The sequence below is a fragment of the Schistocerca americana genome, chromosome 9 (assembly GCF_021461395.2).
Source record: "Schistocerca americana isolate TAMUIC-IGC-003095 chromosome 9, iqSchAmer2.1, whole genome shotgun sequence".
Taxonomy (NCBI): Eukaryota; Metazoa; Arthropoda; class Insecta; order Orthoptera; family Acrididae; genus Schistocerca; species Schistocerca americana.
Window position 1 is genome coordinate 20739379 of NC_060127.1, and position 19385 is coordinate 20758763.

General features: G+C 40.3%; 1 protein-coding gene across 1 annotated transcript in view; it reads left to right on the forward strand.

The window, feature by feature from the left end:
- LOC124550920 (symplekin) overlaps nucleotides 1–19385 on the forward strand; it is a 119464-nt gene that overhangs the window by 54627 nt on the left and 45452 nt on the right. The window contains exons 10-12 of the mRNA XM_047125717.1: nucleotides 1036–1170; nucleotides 3806–4007; nucleotides 10765–10975. Coding sequence (XP_046981673.1) covers nucleotides 1036–1170; nucleotides 3806–4007; nucleotides 10765–10975 — 548 coding nt within the window. The remainder of the gene's footprint in view (nucleotides 1–1035; nucleotides 1171–3805; nucleotides 4008–10764; nucleotides 10976–19385) is intronic.

Below are 19385 nucleotides of genomic sequence, written 5' to 3' on the forward strand. Positions count from 1 at the left end.
AGTACATTGATTACAAGGAAACAGAACAGCTGGCCATGACAGTTTAGAGTATCTAACACTTGCGGTGGAAATATTTAAACCAGTAAATAATAATCCCAACCTCGTGAACTAAATGCTTCTTCTGTAATTGGAAAAGGGGGCTGATGGTGATGTTTGGAATAGGTGCCAGCACACTTGGATCTTAAGTTGAGAGGCATCCATCATAATGATTCATGTAATATCCATATACAACTATAAAAATTGATTTATGTATATGTGCGTGTGTATGTTCCACATCTCCTCCTAGACCACCGGACCAATTTCAACCAAACTTTTTGTACAAATTGCTTACTGTCAGGCAACAATCACTGTGTGGGTAAGAATCACCTACCTATAGTAGTTTGGGAGATATGACATCATAAACACTGAGATATGTGAAAAACTGCCACATTGTGCATGATGTTTAAATTTATTACTTCTTTGTTACTAACTCTATTGAGAACACATTTTGCAGACAGTATCCAACATGCTGCTGAGTATACCTACAAAGTTATATCATTGTAGACACAGATCAAGAGACATGATGTCATAAACATAGAGATGCATGGAATAATGCCACATAATGCATGATGTTTTAATACCATTACTACAAAGATACTTCTACAGCTGACTCAACTTAAGGAGCTCCCCGACACTAGCAGCATTCATTTTTTGTTTTCATTTCTAATAGAAAATTGGCAAAATTAATACCTGGGCATTGCAGGTGGTCCCCCCTCCCCCAGCTAGTTGTTGTTAAAGTGCACCTAGTGAATTGCTTAATATCGTCTGTTCCTTACATGTCACTGGTTTTGGAGAGGATTGCTGCTGTTATTTCCCAGTTTGTGTTATTGACATTATTTCCTTTTTATGCACATTAAGACCCCAGCTTGGAGCTCCCGAAAAAGAGAATTAGCACAACAGTGGAAATATTGCATGCAAAATTGAATTGTCAAATCATCAACAAACAAAAAAATTGCTTTTATTGTGTAAGATTTGAGGAAGCATTTGACCTTGCAGATGGAAATAGATGATGGTCCCCTAGAAAAAGATGTGAAGCCATCTCTCACCTCGGTGATGACGGAGATGATGGACAAGGAAAAAGAAATGCAGCAGGCAAAAGCTTCTCAGCAGTCTGGAACGGTTACTGTGAAGGTGAGTTGAATTCATTCTCACTGTTTGGGTAACTGTTTGTACTGCGTCAAAGATTGGAGATTTTGGTGTATAGTGTAAGAATAATTGTAGCTATGTATTAAATGTGCAAAAGTCACAAAGGAGTGAAAAAACTACCTCATGTTCCATCGAAGAAGGCTTGCAAGAAACACTGTGAGTACGTTTTATAACAACAGTAAATAAAAACCGAAACGAGTTCTCCTCAAGAAACGGCATAAGACATGGGTGCCAATCTTCAGTGATTCCTTATGTTCGTTTGTTCATTCATTCTTCTTTCATTCATTCACACATCATGTTATGCAAATTCCATCATGAAGGAAAGCCTTCAGGGACATACACTCCTGGAAATGGAAAAAAGAACACATTGACACCGGTGTGTCAGACCCACCATACTTGCTCCGGACACTGCGAGAGGGCTGTACAAGCAATGATCACACGCACGGCACAGAGGACACACCAGGAACCGCGGTGTTGGCCGTCGAATGGCGCTAGCTGCGCAGCATTTGTGCACCGCCGCCGTCAGTGTCAGCCAGTTTGCCGTGGCATACGGAGCTCCATCGCAGTCTTTAACACTGGTAGCATGCCGCGACAGCGTGGACGTGAACCGTATGTGCAGTTGACAGACTTTGAGCGAGGGCGTATAGTGGGCATGCGGGAGGCCGGGTGGACGTACCGCCGAATTGCTCAACACGTGGGGCGTGAGGTCTCCACAGTACATCGATGTTGTTACCAGTGGTCGGCGGAAGGTGCACGTGCCCGTCGACCTGGGACCGGGCCGCAGCGACGCACGGATGCACGCCAAGACCGTAGGATCCTACGCAGTGCCGTAGGGGACCGCACCGCCACTTCCCAGCAAATTAGGGACACTGTTGCTCCTGGGGTATCGGCGAGGACCATTCGCAACCGTCTGCATGAAGCTGGGCTACGGTCCCGCACACCGTTAGGCCGTCTTCCGCTCACGCCCCAACATCGTGCAGCCCGCCTCCAGTGGTGTCGCGACAGGCGTGAATGGAGGGACGAATGGAGACGTGTCGTCTTCAGCGATGAGAGTCGCTTCTGCCTTGGTGCCAATGATGGCCGTATGCATGGTTGGGGCCGTGCAGGTGAGCGCCACAATCAGGACTGCATACGACCGAGGCACACAGGGCCAACACCCGGCATCATGGTGTGGGGAGCGATCTCCTACACTGGCCGTACACCACTGGTGATCGTCGAGGGGACACTGAATAGTGCACGGTACATCCAAACCGTCTCGAACCCATCGTTCTACCATTCCTAGACCGGCAAAGGAACTTGCTGTTCCAACAGGACAATGCACGTCCGCATGTATCCCGTGCCACCCAACGTGCTCTAGAAGGTGTAAGTCAACTACCCTGGCCAGCAAGATCTCCGGATCTGTCCCCCATTGAGCATGTTTGGGACTGGATGAAGCGTCATCTCTCGCGGTCTGCACGTCCAGCACGAACGCTTGTCCAACTGAGGTGCCAGGTGGAAATGGCATGGCAAGCCGTTCCACAGGACTACATCCAGCATCTCTACGATCGTCTCCATGGGAGAATAGCAGCCTGCATTGCTGCGAAAGGTGGATATACACTGTACTAGTGCCGACATTGTGCATGCTCTGTTGCCTGTGTCTATGTGCCTGTGGTTCTGTCAGTGTGATCATGTGATGTATCTGACCCCAGGAATGTGTCAATAAAGTTTCCCCTTCCTGGGACAATGAATTCACGGTGTTCTTATTTCAATTTCCAGGAGTGTAGATAAATTCAAGTTATCCAGTAACAGACAGTAGCAACCACTGTTGGATTCTTCTGTAAAGTGTTCTGACAACAAACTGACTAGTGCTAATCTACTCAAACTGATAATTACAATAATTACTCCTACATCACTTTACATGGAGCCTCATTTGTGAATGCGCCTTGATCTTTACTTCTAGTTCTTTATATTTCAGCATCAAGCAAAAGAAGGCTGAGGCGTTTTTTGAAAATGAGTTGAAATTTTACAGTTGACCAAAGTGCTGTAATCATTCTGACAGATTTAAACTGTTTGTGGACTTGTTGAACCCAGATGTTCCCTCTCTGGGGCAATTCTATTCCAGTGTGCTTCATACTTGCCTCAAATGTGTAACCCCAGTGTAATATAAAGCAGAACTGCTCTTATGTACTCTTCGTAAATCTGTGATAAATCTTTTGATGATGGAAGTGAGGCTGACATAAGTATCACTTTTACTGCATTTAGGTACTAAAGTATAAGATAAAAGCTACAGTAAACTATTAAGATAATGGATTAGATGTACTATCGGTATAAATAAGTCATAAAAGTACAAAAGCAAACATTTAAAAAAGGCAGGACACTCGCTGTTTCACAAAATAAACTCTGATTGATGATTTCAGCCAGAATATCAACAGTAAACATTTGTGAAGGGCACTGCGCAGTGTTAGAGACGCACAGTGTTAGAGACGGCAGTGTTCAAAGCTTTTCTATTACAGTACGTTGTCATGAACTCTGCTGAAGACGTTTATTATACAGCCAGTAATGGCTTACTATTTTTTTGTTTAATGTTTAGATGTCTTCTAATTGTATGTGTTCTTTTGAAATTTATTTTTATCGAATGTAGGTTCCAAAGCAGCGTGTTCGCACACTGAAGCTGTCTGAAATTACAAAACCTCTCACGACCGAGACCCGTGGAAACATGATGCGGGCTGCCGTGAAGCGCATTCTGAAGGCGGAACGTGCTGCAGCTGTGGGCGGAGTTATGCCTGTCCGAAGCAAAATAATCTCTACACTTGCTGTGACTTTCAATACTGATGTTAGAGATGGTGAGACATGGGCAAATTATAGCTTTAAGTGGTCAAATATTTTATTGTTACCAATAACCAGCTTCCTAAGCAACTGTACACATCTACTATTGCATGTGTATTTCTGCTCCGCCTTTCTACACTCCATTGACTTCGAGTGAAACTGATTAGGGTTTCAAAAGAAATGAATATTAGTAGTGTACATTGTTCACAGAAGAAAATTGTAAATCTAACTTTGGTACTCAATTGTTAATAACTGGAGAAGACTAGATTGTAAAGAGAGGGGGGATTAAAATTAGAATGACAAAGTTCATGAGACACCAACAGTAGAAATTTCTAAATCATCAGGATAGAAGCAGTAAACAAAAATGGGGAAAACAAGCACTTATTTTTAGCTGATTGATGTGTGGTGTACACAAATGATTAACAGCCCCAAGAGACTTGTAGCTTTCTGACCTATCCCCCCCTTCCCCCTCTCCCCCCTTCCGCCTCTCCCCCCTTCCCCCTCTTCCCCCTCCCCCCTCCCCCCTTCCCCCTCCCCCCCCTTCCCCCCCTCCCCCCTTCCCCCTCTTCCCCCTTTCCCCCTCTCCCCCCCCCCTCCCCCTCTCCCCCCTCCCCCTCTCCCCCCCTCCCCCCTTCCCCCTCCCCCCTTCCCCCTCCCCCCTTCCCCCTCTCCCCCCTTCCCCCTCTCCCCCCTTCCCCCTCTCCCCCCTTCCCCCTCTCCCCCCTTCCCCCTCTCCCCCCCTTCCCCCTCTCCCCCCTTCCCCCTCTCCCCCCTTCCCCCTCTCCCCCCTTCCCCCTCTCCCCCCTTCCCCCAATCCCCCCCTTCCCCCTCTCCCCCCCTTCCCCCAATCCCCCCCTTCCCCCTCTCCCCCCCTTCCCCCTCTCCCCCCTTCCCCCTATCCCCCCTTCCCCCTCTCCCCCCCTTCCCCCTCTCCCCCCCTTCCCCCTCTCCCCCCCTTCCCCCTCTCCCCCCCTTCCCCCTCTCCACCCCCTTCCCCCTCTCCCCCCCCCCTTCCCCCTCTCCCCCCCCCTTCCCCCTCTCCCCCCCTTCCCCCTCTCCCCCCCTTCCCCCTCTCCCCCCCTTCCCCCTCTCCCCCCCTTCCCCCTCTCCCCCCCTTCCCCCTCTCCCCCCCTTCCCCCTCTCCCCCCCTTCCCCCTCTCCCCCCCTTCCCCCTCTCCCCCCCTTCCCCCTCTCCCCCCCTTCCCCCTCTCCCCCCCTTCCCCCTCTCCCCCCCTTCCCCCTCTTTCCCCCCTTCCCCCTCTCCACCCCTTCCCCCTCTCCCCCCCTTCCCCCTCTCCCCCCCTTCCCCCCCTTCCCCCTCTCCCCCCTCTTCCCCCTCTCCCCCCCTCTTCCCCCTCTTCCCCCCCTCTCCCCCCCTCTTCCCCCTCTCCCCCCCTCTTCCCCCTCTCCCCCCCTCTTCCCCCTCTCCCCCCCTCTTCCCCCTCTCCCCCCCTCTTCCCCCTCTCCCCCCCTCTTCCCCCTCTCCCCCCCCTCTTCCCCCTCTCCCCCCCTCTTCCCCCTCTCCCCCCCTCTTCCCCCTCTCCCCCCCTCTTCCCCCTCTCCCCCCCCCCTCTTCCCCCTCTCCCCCCCTCTTCCCCCTCTCTCCCCCCTCTCCCCCCCCTCTTCCCCCTCCTCCCCCCCTCTTCCCCCTCCTCCCCCCCTCTTCCCCCTCCTCCCCCCCTCTTACCCCTCTCCCCCCCTTCCCCCTCTCCCCCCCTCGAAAACATGTAGCATGCAATTTGTTACTAAGAGTCATGAAGTGTTGCCTCGATGGAATTCCACCTCAACATGTGTATCTCCGTAATTGATAATAACTGAGCACATGTCATATGGACTGTTTTATTTAGATTAGCCCATACTACCACCTCGTAAAATATGTACTATTTCCCCTTAAACAGGCTGCATAACAATGAAATGTTATTTACAAATAGCTTCAATGTTCCCCCGAGGCAGTACATCTAGTCTTTGTAAGGATTAATGTGTGGATTGGTTACATACGTTTTGTATTTCTAATTGAAATTCATATTTTGGAAAGAAAATTGTTTTGTCGCTGTTTGATACCCGCATATAATACGTGAAACAAACAAAAAACCTGTAGAAGCCGTCTAAAAATGGTAGTGCATCTGCTACAATCAAAAATTTCTGGTCATTTCAGAAAAGAATGCTGGCAAATTTAATTACTATGGGAGAAGTACTGGTAAATGTGTTATTTGTTAGGAAAAAAGACATCACCGAGTCATTGTATGTGAAACATAAGCTTTCTTATATCGGGGGAAATTTAAAATATCCATCTCAGAAACGGAGATGCTATAGCTGATTCTTTCATAATGTCATAGATGCAGCTTACTTGTCAAGGGTTCATACTCGCCATTTAACCACAATGAGCTTCTAAGTTGTTCAGTAGTTACCTGTACTCTTAATCTTCTCTTGTGTGATTTAGCATTGCCTTAAAAAGCATGACTGAAGAGGTTGTAGACTTACTGACCTCTCAGAATAGTGTCTCTGAATCTCCTCCTCCTCCAGTGGCCGTTTGTTGATTGCCTGTAGCTTTGAGTGATTTTTATAACTTTGCAAAACACTATCAAAGTAGATTTTCATTTTGTACTTCTTTATTTTTGTAGCTGCATTCGCTGGTGATATAGTTTAAAAATTAACCTTTGCACTTGTAAGAAGTCAGATCAGTAAACCACATAGACTTTGATGAGTCTAAATTATATCGATAGGTAATAATATATAGTCTGCACCCAAATTTGCTATTGGAGATTTACAGTAGTCACCATATACATTTGACTGTACTCTATCGTAGCTTGGCGCAGACAGTGTTTAAAGAATTGACTGTGTAGTTATGACTGACTTGGAACTTCACATGATGCTAAACACAGGCTGACCGTATACATTTGTGCTCTACTGTAGCTCATCACAGGATGACTTGGGCATTGGGTACAGCGCCTGTACTGGGTGCTACACAGAGTGGTCAATATCAGGTATATAATGGGAACAATAATTTGAAGCAAAATAATTTAGTACCAATAGGCTCCAAAATTTATGCCTCTAGAGCTATGTGCACTTATTCATCTTTGATACTGGGAAACAAATCTCTTCTTCTGCAAGCTATCTGTTTTCCTTATTTTGGGAGGAAGGAGTATGGGTGAAAACAACAGAAAATTGTCAAGTAAATATGGGCTCTAAAGTGAATATCTTATGAGCTATGGACAGTTGTTCAGTAGGAGTGACATGTTTTACAGTACCAAAACTTGTAAGGTACACTCTTAGAGACCGTATTTACTTCACAGTTTTTCCTTGTTTTGATCCATACTTGACCTCTCAAAATATGGAAAGCAAAGAACTTGCAGAGAAGAGATTTGCTTCACAGTGTTGAAGATATAGTGCTCATAGCACTCAAGGTGTGCACTTTAGAACCTGTGTTTACTGGACTTTTTTTGCAGTGAATGATAGTTTCTGTCATATCCCTGAATATTGACCGTTCCTTCCTGGGGCACCCATTATGAAGACGTATGTAGGACAGTTAACACAAAATGTTAAAACACAAAGTTATTACAATCAAATCATTATCATCCAATAACACACCTCATGTAATGAAAGATTGTGACATAGGTGACTTGTCAGTTCTAACAGTATGTGCAGATTAATGACATTAATCTAAGGTTATGTAATTGATTAATCTAAGGTTATAATGCATATGGTGTTACTTCTACAGACAACTATGTTTTAAATAGTTAGCATTTAAAAATAAAAAAAAAAAAAAAAAGGTCTGTGTTGGGAGAGGTGTGGGGGTGGCGCACTCTTGGTGTGGACATTAGATTTAGCTTTCCAAATAGAGGTTTGCAGTGTTGTTTCTTTTTTGCTCCCACAGTGTCTTGGATGACCTTTTTCTGTAGTCTAAAAGTTTTGGCTGGATTTGTTTCCTCAGAGCCCCAGAAAATTATACTGTATCTATCGATTGAAACAAAAGTGTATAATCTAGTGTTTCTAATGCTAAACTGGCGATATTACACAAGACAATCATGACAAACGAGACTGTTTAATCAACTTTGTACAGTGTCCACTCTTATGTATTTTTACTTAGTAGTACACCGAGGCATTTGACACACTTTGCAATGTCCAATGTTTTATTCATGTAGTATATCTCACGTATACATTGTGCAGATCGTTTTGTGATGAAATGAACAGTTACTGTTTTTGCAAAGATTAATTTCAAATTATTATTTTTGGCATATGCCCATATTTTGCTAAGTGCATATTCAATATGGTGGATTAACTCTTCACCAGTTTTGCTGAAGACTATCGCTGTCAAGTCATCTGCATAGAGAATGGTATCAGACGTAGGCTGCTGTGCCATACCAGTGACCTGATACAAAAATAGTTGTGACCTTAATCTTGAAGCTTGTTGAATGCCTAATTGTTTCTCCAGCTAGACAAAAAATTTCTTGCTACTGTAAATGAACAAGTATTCTTAGTTTTCTATTTGCTAAATACCATGACATCCAACACAGAAAACCAGTCAGTTTGTGGAGGTGCATTCACATACCCCCCAAAACACACACAAACACACACACACACACACACACACACACACACACACACACACACACACACACGTTCTATTAACAAGATATCCAATAACTTGAGTGACCAATTCATTTATTTCATAGATTGTGCTGCAGCCTGTTCTGAAACCATAATGATTGCGTAAAATAATGCTGTGGGATGAATTACGATTTTCAGTCTAATCAGATGCAGCTCTTTCAAATATTTTTGAGGAAATTGGTAACAGAGAAATAGGCCTATAGTTCCCCTTTTCATCTTGTTTGCCCTTTTAAATGAAGTGACCAAAGTTCAGGATATTTTAGATGATGATGAAAACATCCCTCGCCAGAAGACTGGTTGATTATGAAGGAGAGTGGATGTAAAATATTATGACAGACTATTCTTATAATTCTAGTGAGAATCGCATCCCAATCTAAATAATATAATTTTTAGGGACATTAAATTACAACATAAAAGACAGGAGAGTAGAAAATATAGATGTACATTAGACAGAGAAGCTGTTTTGATTAATAATTTGTTTAAAATTCTTAAAAAGGTACAAATGTTAGATTCTATATAATGTAGCAGAATTTTATACATGCACTTGGTAACTTATCAAGGCTCACCAAGAATTTGCCTGAGCCTCAAATTTTCATATTTCATGAACTAATATGTTACACAAGTAGAATTAGATATTTCTGTAAAAAGGTAAATCAGAACTACAATATCGTGACACTGAACTTCCTGAAGGATTACATTCTAAGATTTGAACATTCTGGAAAACAACAGTCCTGAATAAAGCTAACTTTTTAATCATGCAGTTAAGAAAAGATATCTTCGTATGAAAGAAGAGTGAAAGTTTTCATATATGGCGGACTAATCCTACAAACAAAAAGTTTTTAGCTGGGGCTTAGTGATGGAGTGCTAGTGGTTTTAGTGAATTTTAAATTTTTGAGTATTTCATTTAAGAAAATATTTATGCATGACTTGTTAACACTGTTATCAGTTATCTGTTAACTATACTTTGAATAATGGTTTGGTAAATACAGCTTGGATAAGAGTTCGGAAGTCTCATATCTGCATAGTGTACATATGGAACAGAGGATAGAAAATAAAAGAAATTATTTTCGTGTAGGAGTGCTGTACAGGAAGTGGAGCAAATATTCCATCTTGCTATGTTTAAAGATGCTCCAGTGTAATTCCTTTGAGCTGCATTATAACCCAGGAACCTTTGTTGCCTGATACTATGGGGTGTTTCTCTGTTTCATATGTATATCTTTCCTCTTTATCCGCATAAAGATGACCCGCTGTGCTGCAGACAGTTTCCACATTATAGCTTTTGGCCAAGGCCTTCTTCAGTAAAGAAAACACACACCTCCTGCACACAAGCAATCACACCTCATGCACACATGACCGCTACCATCAGAGCTGTGGTAGCAATCGTTAACCTGAAGCTACAATGTGTAACTTCTCATTGTGCCTGTGTAACTCAACAGGTTGTCTTTTTTCGTCATTCCTGTAATTCATTCACAGCATTCTAATTAACTGAAAAGTAGATTCGGCATTAGACTGTTTTAACCCACGTAAATACAGGGTTATTCTAAATGATGGACCCATTTTCAAAACTTCGTATTTATTCAAGTACAAATCCAAAATGAACAAGCTTTATATCAACAAAAAGAGGGAGTTCGAAAGTATTTTTTTTTTTTTCATAATGTTTAATATCAGTTTAATAAATTTGATAGTTTGTTATTAATTAGTTTTAATAATTATTTAATAATTAGAGATGTGATAAATGTTCAATGTGGCCACCATTAGGTGCATGGAAAACATCGACACAGTAGCCACACACACAGAAGCATATCTGCCATTACTGAGTTCAAGGCAACAGTGATCAGATTCCACAGATTGCTCAGAATGGTTGGTAGAGGCGGAATGTAAACAGCTTCCTATTGCCACACAAACTCTACCGGCCACTTCTGAAGCCATCACCGACCGCCAAAAACTTTGAAACTTCCTCTTTTCATTGATATAAAGTATCTTCATTTTGGATTTGTACTTGAACGCATATGAGTTTTTGAAAATGGTTCCATCATTTACAATAACCCTGTATTTATGGTATTTTCCATCTATTATTGCACTCAGTCTACATTCCTTAAAGTGTGCTTTGGTTCTTTGTAATAGACTCATCATGTCTGAAATATTCCTGTGTTTGATTATTTACAGTTGTACTGGAATTCCTCCTCGAAGACATCAGAGGTAGGATAGACCTGGCATTTGCATGGCTTTATGAAGAGTACAGCTTCATGCAGGGCTTTAGCCGCCTGCCACCATTTATAAAACGTGAGGAGACACCCGAGCATCGGTACGACAAGCTTTTGTGTTCTCTGGTGAAGTCACTTGGTGATCGCCCAGGCCAGGAAGGCAAAGATGGCTCGTGAGTTTCTGCCAACAGTTTTCTTATCCTACAGTCTTTAATACTTTGTAGTAGTGGCTCATATTGCTGACTTTGTTTCATGTCATTCCATCTGTGATAATACACCAGTTGTTTGAGAATACAATTCACCACAGGTATTTACAGCAAAGGATAGGAGGCTGATTTAATATGAAAGAGCGGAATAGAGGTATTACAAAGCTAGACTTGGAGGTCTTTATCGAAAATAGACAAAAAACACACACACAACCACAGTCTCTGAAGCTTCCAGAGACTGGTGTGTGTGTGTGTGTGTGTGTGTGTGTGTGTGTGTGTGTGTGTGTGTGTACAGCCCTTGTTGGCTGAAAGCTAGTTTTCTGACAGTCTTTTAGTTGTGCCTATCTGCAACTCAGCCTCTCTGTTATATGGTGAGTAGCAACTATCATTATCATAATATCGTATCAGTAACATATGTCTGATTTAGAAGTATGAAACTAATTTTATATGCTAAAACGTGAAAGTGTTTTTAACGTAAAATGATCTATCTAATAGCTTACTTTTAAGAAATATTATTGATCATAAAGTTGTCAGATCAGAAGATATTACATTACACCAGGAAGTTCTATGAGCAGACAGACAGAGTTGCAATGGGGAGCCCTTTGTCATCTACTCTTGCAAATCTTCCTATGGAAGATTTTAAGGAAAATGCTCTTTGCCTGATGACATTAAAACTTGTGTGTTCTCTTAGATATGCGGTTGATGCTTTTGTTGTTGGCCTTATGGAAGTGACAATTCAAACAGCTTTTTGAGACACCTGAGTTTAGACAACCTAAATATTTGCTTCACAATGGAGGTGGAAAAAGACCCTACTTTACCTTCCTTGTGTTGGTCAGGGGGAAGGGGAGGGTACATCGCAACATGTCAGTTTGTAAGAAGCAAACCCACACTGATTTGTTTATACAGGCTAGTAATTGTCACCATCCGGCTCAGTGTGAAATAGTACTTCATACCTTGATTTATCATATCAGACCCAGAAGGTTTTTCAGCTGAGCTATATCACCTCGATGTTACCTTTCGTCAGACTGGGTATAGTGAGAGACAAATAGGAGAAGTGTCATGCTGTTAGCCAATAAACCAGACCCTACCCTTGTTTTCTTGTGACTTGAGTGATTTTACTATGGGAAATTGAGAAAATATCTCTCTAAACAATTATTAGGATAGCACAGATAAATACCTTTTATTATTATGAATTTCTCTTCCTACACTTGATAGCAGAATTTTCACATCAAATATATCCTTTACATAAAGTGAAAGTATCACAATGGTAGGAATTATCATATATCATCATAGATACGTGAGTATTTTACTGCTACAAAAATTCTCTGGTATGGCTATTAAATATTTGCTTTCTGGCTCAAAATAAATTGAAAATTTTTTAAATTCGGGAATATTACTTTGTCAGGCTCAAATCAGAGTTGATCCAAACTTCTGCTAGTGTGGTTTTACGTAAATAGATTTTCAGCAATCAAAGATAACTGCTGTGTTAACTGAAAATCAGATTTTGTGAATAACTTTAACATGCAGGTTGTTCAGAATGTAGAGTGCGAGAAGTTAAAAGTAATTTTAAGCTACTTTTGGAATTACATTGAAATACCACATAAGCTTCCACTCGTACAGAGCATTGGCCACATTTATGTAAATTGTAAGGGGAGGAAAAGGTTTCAGTTCCAAAGCAAAAATAAATTTTTAAAATTCAACTCTGGTAACTATTATTTAATGATAATTCAAGTTACATGAAGAGACAGCAAGCCTCTATACATTGAATGACATACAGAGCAACGAGCACAAGACAACACAAGAGCTAAGCAATAAGATAAGAAAGACAAGCGATCATAGAGAGAGAGACTGTGGCGGCTTTCCTTTATATAGTATTTCATGGAATCTTTATATTTCACCAAGAAATCTAAAGTTTCAGTACAATACTTGTGATAAATATTCTATGTTAAGCAATATCAGTGTAATTATTTTTTTCACTAATTAGAGGCATCACACTGACCATAAATTGAATGAGTGATGAGGACAACGAGGTAGCACTAAAGCCTACAGCTTTTTTGTAGCTTACACATGTAGCATTTACAACAGCTTTGGTTGTATTGTTTGGAAATGCAATGTGATTTGTGTTGATTACCATCCAAAATTAGGGTTCTTTTAGGTTCTGACTGTTAGCAGCACCGTTGCCAGTTCTCACCTGTGTAGTGCTAATGGCAGCAGGTGTACCCAGTAGCTGTTTATATTGCTGCAACAATCCTGAGGCATTGCTGTGGAGATGATTTACAAAATTGCATTATGTGGTAGCTTGAGATAGGCACACCCAGCCCACTATAGCTGGTGGGATCTTCTTACTCTTGACTCAATTATGAATTAAGGTCCTTTTGGGATCTGAAATGGGTGACCTCAGTTTACGTAATGTGTGTGTCTACCATGTCCTGTGCAGTTGTGACGTTTCATATATTGGTTCAGTTCCTCAGGACCAGGGATGACCAGTATATAGATCATAAAACTCATACATGCTTAAAAGGGCTGTGCAGATCTGCAATTGCAGAATGTTACCTGGGTATTGGTCATCCGATGAAATATAAAGCAAATTCTGGATGCACTTCCAGTCTTTTGGAAAGTTTGGTGAAGGAAGCTGTTCAGGTGAAAATAGCGAGTGACTTTATAGATGGAGGTGGATGTTTTTGCTTAAATTCTGTCTATAATACTGCTCTCACTGTGAGAAAACAGATGGATGGACTTAGTACAACTTGCTCACCCATTATTAAGTTCTATTTCACTATTACTAATGGCTGATGTTGTTTCTTCACTTGTGTAATGGTGCTAGCTGTTCGAAATGTGTGTTGTCTCCGAAAATTCTGTCACCTGTGAATTATGTGCTGCAATTTACTTTGTATGTGCAAAATTTAAAATCGGTAGACATTCATAATGAACTTTTTGGAGTATATGGCAAGAAAACTGTGGGTGATAGTGCTGTACAGAAGTGGTGAGATTTTTCAGGAAGGTTGGACAGTCATTCACATTGAAAAAGTGGGCAACCGGCTGCTTTGAGGAATGAACATATTGCAAAGGTTGATAACAGAATTAGAGAAAATCATGAGCCCATGACTACAAACTCATCAGTTGCTTTCTCTTAGATATTGTGGACAGTGTCGTACAAACTTGTGACTCATAATTTTGGCTATCGCAAATTTTGTTCGTGATGGGATCCCAAAGCTTCTGATTATCTCTGCAAAATGAAGAGGTTGGGAGCCACATTAATGTTCCTAATAGGTTCATGGGGAAGAAGACGAATTTGTTGATCATATTTTGATGGGATGAAATAAAGGTTGCAAACGTCAATCAGGAGAGACAAAATCAATTGCTGCAATTGAGCCACATAAGCCTGCAAAATGCCACCACAAAATTCCTGCACAAAACCTGATAACTTGTTTTTGAAACAGAAATGGAGTACTCCATATGGATATTATGGAAGGAGGCACTACAGTAAATCAGAATGGCTAGACACACAGCAGTTTGAAGATAATGAGGCGTTAAAGGAGCATCAAAACACACGTAGGTGGCAAAATTGTAAAAGGATGTTATTGTAAAACTTGTTCCTCAGTATTATGAGTGCTTTAATGTAGGGAGAAGTAATATAGAAAATAGTTGATAGTTGTAACTTCAAAATTGTATGTATTAAAAAACATCTTTATCTGCTGGAGTTTTTTGGAAATTAATGGAACTTGTTTCCAGCATAGCCCTAGTATATTCCAGCAAAAAATTACCAAATTTAAAATTATGAAGTGAAGTGTGTTATACAACGGCAACTGTAATTGGATACCTATGCTCATCTGTTACAGTCTTTATATGGCGTAAACTTCTAGCTGTAGAGAAATTATATATATTTTTTAGCTTCCTAATGTAGTACTGTAATTTTGTGTGCATAGAAATGTAGAATAAGTTAATGAGGTATTACATATATGAGGGATGTTCAGTGAGTAATGCAACAGATTTTTTTCTCAACCAATTTTGATTTAAAAAATTGTAATGTTGTTTAGACATCCTCAAATGTTTCCTTGGTGTGTCATTTCTAGTAACTCCATCAGATGGCAGTGCTATAACCAGTGGCAGCTCGTAGGTATGCTTTCTGGGTGTTCACAAATTTTTAAATTCAAATAAATATCAGTGTGTTGGGGAGAAGCTCTCCCCGATGTTATTAAATCTGTATATTGAGCAGGCAATAAAGGAAACAAAAGAAAAATTCGGAGTCATTATTAAAATCCATGGAGAAGAAATAAAAACTTTGAGGTTTGCCGATGACATTGTAATTCTGTCAGACAGCAAAGGACTTGGAAGAGCAGTTGAACAGAATGGACAGTGTCTTGAAAGGAGGATATAAGATGAACATCAACAAAAGCAAAACGAGGATAATGGAATGTAATCGAGTTAACTCGGGTGATGCTGAGGGAATTAGATTAGGAAATGAGACACTTAAAGTAGTAAAGGAGTTTTGCTATTTGGGGAGCAAAATAACTGATGATGGTCGAAGTAGAGAGGATATAAAACGTAGACTGGCAATGGCAAGGAAAGTGTTTCTGAAGAAGAGAAATTTGTTAACATCTAGTATAGATTTAAGTGTCAGGAAGTCATTTCTGAAAGTATTTGTATGGAGTGTAGCCATGTATGGAAGTGAAACATGGACGATAACTAGTTTGGACAAGAAGAGAATAGAAGCTTTCGAAATGTGGTGCTACAGAAGAATGCTGAAGATTAGATGGGTAGATCACATAACTAATGAGGAGGTATTGAACAGAATTGGGGAGAAGAGAAGTGTGTGGCACAACTTGACTAGAAGAAGGGACCAGTTGGTAGGACATGGTCTGAGGCATCAGGGGATCACAAATTTAGCATTGGAGGGCAGCGTGGAGGGTAAAAATCGCAGAGGGAGACCAAGAGATGAATACGCTAAGCAAATTCAGAAGGATGTAGGGTGCAGTACTTACTGGGAGATGAAGCAGCTTGCACAGGATAGAGTAGCATGGAGAGCTGCATCAAACCAGTCTCAGGACTGAAGACCACAGCAACAACAACAGTGTGTGAAATTAATAGCAACTGCTGTTTAACATTTATGATTATCAACATATTTATGCAACTTCAGCCACTGTTAGTAGTAATAATAATAATAATAATAATAATAATAACTAGCCAAGAATAAAAAGAAGACATGGGTGAATGAGGAGTGTGAAGAAGCACTAATGTAAAGAGCTCGAAAATGGAGATGTTTGAAAAAAGAGGAAGACCTTGAACAATTCAGACAACAAAGAAAAAAAAAACATCAAAAATAATCCGGAAAATCAAAAGAAACTTTGAAAATTCTCAGCTTATTGAAATAGAAGAAAATTTTACCAAGAATAATACTAGAAATTTTTACCAAACTTAAACACATACATAAAAGATATCAGGCACCAAGTATTTGTTTCAAAGATGAAAATGATAAAATGGGATTAAATAACAAAGAAGATTGTGAAATTTTAGCAAAATTTTTTGAAAAACTGTTAAACTGTCCAGTTCAACAGATAAATTGGAATTTCCAGTGACACCTCAAAATCTAGAGGAAGATTTCCCACCAATGGAAGAAATTCATGAAGCCATCAAAACACTCAAAAACAATAAAGCATGTGATGAAGACTCCATTACAGTAGAATTATTGAAGTGGTCAGAACCAAAAATCATAAAGGATCTTCAACTGCTTCTTGAGAACATTTGGAAAACAGAAAAGATTCCAGTTGAATGGAAAACAGCATTAATCCACCTGCTACATAAAAATGGAGACAAACAAAATGTCAATAATTACAGAGGAGTGTCACTTCTGCCAGTGGCATACAAAATATTATCAAAAATTCTCCTGAACAGAGTAGACGAACAACTGGGAGAATATCAGAGTGGTTTTCAAAAGGGAAGATCCTGTGCAGAACAAATTTTTGACTTAAAGTCATTAATTCGCCATAGAATGTTAACCAACAAATCAATAATATTGTCCTCTATTGATTTAAAGAAAGCATTTGATTGTATAGACAGAGAAACAATAGATAAGGTCATTAGAGAAATTGGTGTTAAATCAAAATTAGCAAATATAATTCATGAAACACTAACAGGTACAATATCTAAAGTCAAATTTATGTGAGAAGTATCTCAGCCATTTAAAATAAAAACTGGTGTTAGAGAAGGTGATAGTTTATCGCCTTTACTGTTTCTTTGTGTTCTATAATAAATTGTAAGGATCTGGAATTCGGAACTAAAAAATCACAAAATTGAACCAATAACTTTGGGAAGGAAAACAAATGGAATTAAGGTAAACTGCTTGGCTTTTGCAGATGATTTTGCAATACTTTCAGAAAACCTGACAGAAGCAGTTATTTAGATAAACCTTCTGGAAAAAATAGCAAACAGAACTGGTCTCAAAATTCCAGCTGAAAAAACTAAATTCATGACAAATATAAAAAATGTGCCAAAATTCATAGAAACACAAATAGGTAAAATAGAGCGAGTAAATAAATTTAAATATCTTTGAGAGTGTATACAACAGAATGGACTAGAAAAATCTGCAATAGATGTAAGAATTAATAAAATGAAAAGAGCATATGGTTTGACCAAAAATGTTTACAACAAGAAATGTATATCTAGAAAAACAAAACTAAAACACTACACCACAGTGGTACGACCAGAATGTTTATATGGATCTGAATGACTACCGATGAATTACAAGATGGACAGACTAGAGGTACTGGAAAGGAGAATTATTAGAAAAATAATGGGCACAATAAAAACTGCAGGTGGTTGGAAATTAAGTAGTAATGAGGAGATCTACAAAAATATAGAGAAAATATCTAAAGTAATGGCCTAAGGCAGGTTAACCTTTTTCGGACACCTCTGCCGAAGGGGTGGAAATAGACTAACAAAACAAATACTCCTATATTTCTGGAAGAAGAAATTGACAGTAGCATGGATTACAGAACTAAGGAAAGATCTAGAAAGAAACATAATCAAAGAATCAGAAATAACAGAAAGAAAATGTTTTAAAAATAAAATACCAAATTTGGAAGGATTTCAAAGCAGGAGAAATAAAAAATCGGGAACAACATGGACATAAGAAAGGAAGAGACTTCATGGGGAGAAAATGAGGGAGTACTGGAAAAATAGGAAACAACAACAAAGGAACAAGAGCAACGGAAGTTGTTAACATGATCCTAGTTGGCCAATACGATTGTAAAAAATAATAATAATAATACACATAACTTGTCTGAGGAAAAGGAAGAATGGTTTTGTGGAATTTTGTTGTTTTGTACATAATTAAGTACAGTTTATGGCAAGAACAACATAATGCTTAAGCTTTTGCTATTGGCCTTTTCACATTTTTGTGTAAGTGGAAGTTTTCATGGTCTTCGCCCCCCCCCCCTCTCCCCCCCTCCCCCCCCCCCCTCGCGAACAAATGTACAAGATCTCTTAATTCAGCTGTTATTTAATGAATTAACTTCCTGGCTGAAAATCAGGAATTCTGTCATTGTATCCACACAACAGCTAATGCTTATTGCACACTTCTTTGTTAAATGTTCACTTGTAGTCACGCTTATTTGATTTTGTTGCTTTCTCAGGCAACAGATCTGGTCTGGGAGGCCCCACTTCCCTAGTGGGTAACGTTTCCTGTTAATTTTCTTTCCTGTTAGCACTTAATACAGGTTCAACAGAATTCATGTTGACACTGCACAGGAAAACCGATTCCTCCACAGTAAACAACCAACTCCAAACACAAATTGCCATTTGCGGAAAGTGTTAAATTCAAGTACTACCATCTACCAACGAGGTCACGTGAATAGAATACGCATGAGGTGCTGAGAGCCATAAGCGCCTAAAGCACACCGTTTTCGACCCCCCATATTTAAGTGAATAGCAGAGAAACCAGTGAGACAGCTGTTCGTAAATATTCAGATGTATGTCCAATATGGGCTTGCAGTATAGATAAATCTGATCCACCAAAAGATCAACAGATTTCAGAAGCATGAATAAATGTTACAGTCTCACAATTGATGATTATGCGCTCTGTGGTTCTCAGCACCTCAAATGGATTACTGTATGATAAAATCCAAATCTTTACGTACTATATCTCATTCAGAATCCCAAAAAATAGGTTTTTCTATGAGTATAACTATAACACATAGTGATGCCCAGTCTAATTTTACTATATAGCAAGTGAATTGTCATATACATCGAGTGTGCTATCACCTAGCAAGATTTATGCCAAGCAAACGTGGATAAAAGTCTGCTACCTGGTAGCATTGGTGGAAACCTGATATTGAGGGATAGCAGTGCATGCTGTGAACCATGCACATTGTTGATCAAA